At 57.8% G+C, this 6672-nt stretch overlaps 1 protein-coding gene across 1 annotated transcript in view; it reads left to right on the top strand.

Moving 5' to 3' along the window:
- The window catches only part of LOC147123916 (complement component C6-like), a 114844-nt gene extending 108407 nt beyond the window's left edge, over nt 1-6437 (top strand). The window contains 1 exon segment of the mRNA XM_085965268.1: nt 5752-6437. Within this exon segment, the coding sequence (XP_085821394.1) occupies nt 5752-5921 (170 nt within the window). The 3' untranslated portion in view covers nt 5922-6437.
- The last annotated feature ends 235 nt before the right edge of the window (nt 6438-6672 follow it).

The following is a 6672-nucleotide window of genomic DNA, read 5'->3' on the forward strand; positions in this document are numbered from 1 at the left end:
TGTGTCAGCTTGGCTCGGTTAGTTGCACTCGTGCCTCTACAATGTGCTGATGGTCTCTGGGAGTCTCTCCCAGAGCAACTTCCGACTGCGATCTCTCTCCCTCCTCTCGGAGACCTGCCAGTTTGACAGCCCCTGAACCCCTGAGCCCCACCTAGGCAGGCCCTGGTCACTGCCTGTAACATGCTGGGAGATTTCCCGCTCTCACTGGTGGGGCACTGGTGCCTGTCGATCCTGTACCTCCCGTGACAGTGTCTGAACAGCCAGAGGCTGACCGGCCCTCCCATTCTTCCAACAGGCACCCGTTAATAAAGAAAGAAAGGCTTGCATTTCTATAGCGCCTTTCACGACCACTGGACGTCCCATAGCGCTTTACAGCCAATGAAGTACTTTTTGAAGTGGAGTCACTGTTGTAATGTGGGAAACGCAGCAGCCAATTTGTGCACAGCAAGCTCCCACACACAACAATGTGATAATGACCAGATAATCTGTTTTAGTGATGGTGATTGAGGGATAAATATTGCCCAGGACACCGGGGAGAACTCCCCTGCTCTTCTTCGAAATAGTGCCATGGGATCTTTTACATCTACCTGAGAGAGCAGACGGGGCCTCGGTTTAATGGCCCAGAAATTCGGGTCGGGGGCTTCCCGCGGGTGCAAGCCCCCGACCTGCACTTACCTAGCGCGCCGGCCGTTGAGCTGTGGGCCCACGCGGGATTCCGATCCTGGGCCTGCTCCAGCTGCCGGCGCGCAGTGCTTGCGTATCCCAGGGGCGCAGTTAGTTCGATGCGGCCCCTGGGATCACGTGGAATCACATTTTTAAAATAAACTATAAATTACATGAAATAACTATTTTAAACAATAATTTAAATTTTTGAAAAAAATAATTTTATTTTCTAACGGGGCTAAAAATAAACTTACCTTGCTTTAAAGTATTTAAAAATAATAAACCTGTTGAAAAAATGTTTAAATTTTAATTAATTCACCACTTACCTTGAAAAAAGCAGGCCTTACGCCTGCTTTTTAATTTCTAAATTCTGCAGGCTTACGTTCCCGGGAAAACCTGTAAAAAAGGCCGAAGTTCGATGCGCACGTGCTGCTCCTCCTGCGCACGCGTTCGACCTCTGAACCTCTTCGTTCAGAGGAACGGAAGTTCCGGTTTCCCGCGCATGCGCAGTGCATGCAGGAAACCAGCATTTGCATTGGGCCTACGGGTGAGTACCCCGTGCGTACTAACCCGTGGAGATCCGAATTTCTGGGCCAATGTCTCATCCAACAGTGCGGCACCCCCTCAGTACTGCCCCTGTGACAGTGCAGCGTTCCCTCAGTACTACCCCTCCGACAGTGCAGTGCTCCCTTAGTACTGTCCCTCCGACAGAGCAGCGTTCCCTCAGTACTGCCCTTCCAACAATGCAGCGCTCCCTCAGTAATGCGACAGTGCTGCGCTCCCTCAGTACTGCCCCTCCGACAGTGCAGCGCTCCCTCAGTACTTTCCCTCCGACAGTGCGGCGCTCCCTCAGTACTGCCCCTCCGACAGTGCGGCGCTCCCTCAGTACTGCCCCTCCGACAGTGCAGCACTCCCTCAGTACTGTCCCTCCGACAGTGCGCACTCCCTCAGTACTGCCCCTCCGACAGTGCAGCGCTCCCTCAGTACTGCCCGTCTGACAGTGCAGCTCTCCCTCAGTACTGCCCCTCCTACAGTGCAGCGCTCCCTCAGTACAGCCCCTCCGACAGTGTGGCGCTCCCTCAGTACTGCCCCCACCGACAGTGCAGCGCTCCCTCAGTAATGCCCCTCTGACAGTGTAGCATTCCCTCAGTACTGCCCCTCCGACAGTGCAGCGCTCCCTCAGAACTGCCCCTCTGACATTGCAGCACTCTCTCCATACTGTCCCTCCAACAGTGCAGTGCTCCCTCAGTACTACACAGCCGACAATGCGGCACTCCATCAGTATTGCCCCTCCGACAGTGCAGTGCTCCCTCAGTATTGCCCCTCCGATAGTGCGGCGCTCCCTCAGTACTGCCCCTCTGACAGTGCGGCACTCCTTCAGTATTGCCCCTCCGATAGTGCGGCACTCCCTCAGTACCTCCCCTCCGACAGTGCAGCGCTCCCTCAGTGCTGCCCCTCCGACAGTGCAGCTCTCCCTCAGTACTGCCCCTCCGACAGTGCGGCGCTCCCTCAGTACTGCCCCTCTGACAGTGCAGCACTCCCTCAGTACTGCCCCTCCGACAGTGCGGCACTCCCTCAGTAATGCCCCTCTGACAGTGTAGCACTCCCTCAGTACTGCCCCTCCGACAGTGCAGCGCTCCCTCAGAACTGCCCCTCTGACAATGCAGCACACTCTCCATACTGTCCCTCCGACATGTGCAGTGCTCCCTCAGTACTACACAGCCGACAATGCGGCACTCCCTCAGTACCTCCCCTCCGACAGTGCAGCGCTCCTTCAATACTGCCCCTCCGACAGTGCAGCTCTCCCTCAGTACTGCCCCTCCGACAGTGCTGCGCTCCCTCAGTACTGCCCCTCTGACAGTGCAGCACTCCCTCAGTACTGCCCCTCCAACAGTGCAGCACTCCCTCAGTACTGCCCCTCCGACAGTGCGGCGCTCCCTCAGTACTGCCCCTCCGACACTGCAGCACTCCCTCAGTACTGCCCCTCCGACAGTGCAGCGCTCCCTCAGTACTGCCCCTCCGACACTGCAGCACTCCCTCAGTACTGCCCCTCCAACAGTGCAGCGCTCCCTCAGTACTGCCCCTCCAACAGTGCAGCGCTCTCTCAGAACTGCCCCTCTGACAATGCAGCACTCTCTCCATACTGTCCCTCCGACAGTGCAGTGCTCCCTCAGTACTACACAGCCGACAATGCGGCACTCCCTCAGTATTGCCCCTCCGACAGTGCAGTGCCCCCTCAGTATTGCCGCTCCGATAGTGCGGCGCTCCCTCAGCACTGCCCCTCTGACAGTGCGGCACTCCTTCAGTATTGCCCCTCCGATAGTGCGGCACTCCCTCAGTACCTCCCCTCCGACAGTGCAGCGCTCCCTCAGAACTGCCCCTCTGACAATGCAGCACACTCTCCATACTTTCCCTCCGACAGTGCAGTGCTCCCTCAGTACTACACAGCCGACAATGCGGCACTCCCTCAGTACCTCCCCTCCGACAGTGCAGCGCTCCTTCAATACTGCCCCTCCGACAGTGCAGCTCTCCCTCAGTACTGCCCCTCCGACAGTGCGGCGCTCCCTCAGTACTGCCCCTCTGACAGTGCAGCACTCCCTCAGTACTGCCCCTCCAACAGTGCAGCACTCCCTCAGTACTGCCCCTCCGACAGTGCGGCGCTCCCTCAGTACTGCCCCTCCGACAGTGCAGCACTCCCTCAGTACTGCCCCTCCGACAGTGCAGCGCTCCCTCAGTACTGCCCCTCCGACAGTGCAGCGCTCCTTCAGTACTGCCCCTCCAACAGTGCAGCGCTCCCTCAGTACTGCCCCTCCAACAGTGCAGCGCTCCCTCAGAACTGCCCCTCTGACAATGCAGCACTCTCTCCATACTGTCCCTCCGACAGTGCAGTGCTCCCTCAGTACTACACAGCCGACAATGCGGCACTCCCTCAGTATTGCCCCTCCGACAGTGCAGTGCCCCCTCTGTATTGCCCCTCCGATAGTGCGGCGCTCCCTCAGTACTGCCCCTCTGACAGTGCGGCACTCCTTCAGTATTGCCCCTCCGATAGTGCGGCACTCCATCAGTACCTCCCCTCCGACAGTGCAGCGCTCCCTCAGTACTGCCCCTCCGACAGTGCAGCTCTCCCTCAGTACTGCCCCTCCGACAGTGCGGCGCTCCCTCAGTACTGCCCCTCTGACAGTGCAGCACTCCCTCAGTACTGCCCCTCCGACAGTGCGGCGCTCCCTCAGTAATGCCCCTCTGACAGTGTAGCACTACCTCAGTACTGCCCCTCCAACAGTGCAGCGCTCCCTCAGAACTGCCCCTCTGACAATGCAGCACTCTCTCCATACTGTCCCTCCGACAGTGCAGTGCTCCCTCAGTACTACACAGCCGACAATGCGGCACTCCCTCAGTATTGCCCCTCCGACCGTGCAGTGCTCCCTCAGTATTGCCCCTCCGATAGTGCGGCGCTCCCTCAGTACTGCCCCTCTGACAGTGCGGCACTCCTTCAGTATTGCCCCTCCGATAGTGCGGCACTCCCTCAGTACCTCCCCTCCGACAGTGCAGCGCTCCTTCAGTACTGCCCCTCCGACAGTGCAGCTCTCCGTCAGTACTGCCCCTCCGACAGTGCGGCGCTCCCTCAGTACTGCCCCTCCGACAGTGCAGCGCTCCCTCAGTACTGCCCCTCCGACAGTGCAGCGCTCCCTCAGTACTGCCCCTCCGACAGTGCAGCGCTCCCTCAGTACTGCCCCTCCGACAGTGCAGCGCTCCCTCAGTACTGCCCCTCCGACAGTGCAGCGCTCCCTCATTACTGCCCCTCCGACAGTGCGGCGCTCCCTCAGTACTGTCCCTCCGACAGAGCAGCGTTCCCTCAGTACTGCCCTTCCGACAATGCAGCGCTCCCTCAGTAATGCGACAGTGCTGCGCTCCCTCAGTACTGCCCCTCCGACAGTGCAGCGCTCCCTCAGTACTGCCCCTCCGACAGTGCGGCGCTCCCTCAGTACTGCCCCTCTGACAGTGCAGCACTCCCTCAGTACTGCCCCTCTGACAGTGCAGCACTCCCTCAGTACTGCCTCTCTGACAGTGCAGCGCTCCCTCAGTACTGCCCCTCCTACAGTGCGGCGCTCCCTCAGTACTGCCCCTCCTACAGTGCGGGGCTCCCTCAGTACTGCCCCTCCGACAGTGCGGCGCTCCCTCAGTACTGCCCCTCTGACAGTGCAGCTCTTCCTCAGTGCTGCCCCTCCGACAGTGCGGCGCTCCCTCAGTACTGCCCCTCCGACAGTGCAGCTCTCCCTCAGTACTGCCCCTCCGACAGTGCGGGGCTCCCTCAGTACTGCCCCTCCGACAGTGCGGGGCTCCCTCAGTACTGCCCCTCCTACAGTGCGGCGCTCCCTCAGTACTGCCGCTCCTACAGTGCGGGGCTCCCTCAGTACTGCCCCTCCGACAGTGCGGCGCTCCCTCAGTACTGCCCCTCTGACAGTGCAGCACTCCCTCAGTACTGCCCCTCTGACAGTACGGGGCTCCCTCAGTACTGCCCCTCCGACAGTGCGGCGCTCCCTCAGTACTGCCCCTCCGACAGTGCAGCGCTCCCTCAGTACTGACCCTCCGACAGTGCAGCGCTCCCTCAGTACTGCCCCTCCGACAGTGCAGCGCACCCTCAGTACTGCCCCTCTGACAGTGCAGCACTCCCTCAGTACTGCCCCTCCTACAGTGCGGCGCTCCCTCAGTACTGCCCCTCCGACAGTGCGGTGCTCCCTCAGTACCGCACTGGGCGTGTCAGCCTCGATTTTGTGCTCAAGTCTCTGGAGTTGGACTTGAACCCTCGACCTTCTGACTCAGGGGCAAGAGTGACCGAGCCATGGCCGACAGCTCAATCCTGAGGACAGTGTGCGTGCTGCTGCCCCTTTGACCCTTCGATATCAGCTATAGTGAGATGTGGAGTGGGACCAGCTGAAGTGCTCTCACAGAGAGCCGGCACGGGCTCGACGGGCCGAATGGCCTCCTTCTGTGCTGTAACCATTCGATGATTCTTTGCAGCTCTGCCTCCCGTCTCTTTATAACACTGACCGTCCATTCTTCTTTGCCTCCTCTCTCTCTTTCTCCCAGGGTCAAAGTGCATTTGCTTGCTGCCCAACCAATGCCCCCGGGGCGATGCTGAGGATTATTGCATCGTGCTGGGCTCCAGGGAGAGGAATGTCAGCCTTTGCCAGCTGGGAGCGATGAAATGCAGAAAGATTAATTTTCAGATGTGTGCGGAACCTCAGGCAACTCCTTAGACCCCTCTGTGGCCATATTGAGGAATTCAGCTGTGTGTCAGCCACGTCTCAGAACGCGAGACACTGCAAAGTTATAACAAAATATGTCTTCTTCACATCTTTATGGTATTGCATATTTGTACTCAGCTCTTTAATGTCTGTGTAAAGTACAATTTTTACTTTAAAACTAAATATAGGCTAAGATTCGAAAGCAACACGATGGTTACTGAGCTATTTGTTGTGGCCAGGAGGGGCATCGCCTCAGGATCGGTCTGGATATGTAACGTTAGCTTGTAATCGCCAATAGCAACTGAGGAAGCTTCACCGTCGCAAAACACCCTGACATGAATCAGTCATTCATGAAAGAAAGACTTATGAAATAATACTGAGCGGCCTACGGGTGGCGCTGTCCAGGGAGAGTATAAATACTCGGGCACGGGCCCAGCTTGCGCAGGACATTCTTAACAGGAACTAGTGAAGGACACAACTAGACCTGCATGTTGTAAAACAGTTGATTAAAGCTTTGTTTAACGCTTAGACCAAGTGCCTAGTAGTTTTCTTATGTCACACCCCACAGTCCATCTGCCTGGTTCCAGATTCACCTGGAAATAATTCACCTCCCTCTGTGTAAAGTAAGAAATCTTAACTGGTTCCAGAGTGTGTGCCGATCGCAGACAGAAAATCAGGGTTCAATTTATTCTCTTAAAACCTGAGCCTTCTCTGCTGCTGCGTAAACTATCCCACGCCCCTCGACCGCTCCTCCGGGCTCAGA

This window comes from Somniosus microcephalus, chromosome 1 (assembly GCF_052327205.1).
Source record: "Somniosus microcephalus isolate GS21.2 chromosome 1, FLI_Smic_1.0, whole genome shotgun sequence".
Lineage (NCBI taxonomy): Eukaryota > Metazoa > Chordata > Chondrichthyes > Squaliformes > Somniosidae > Somniosus > Somniosus microcephalus.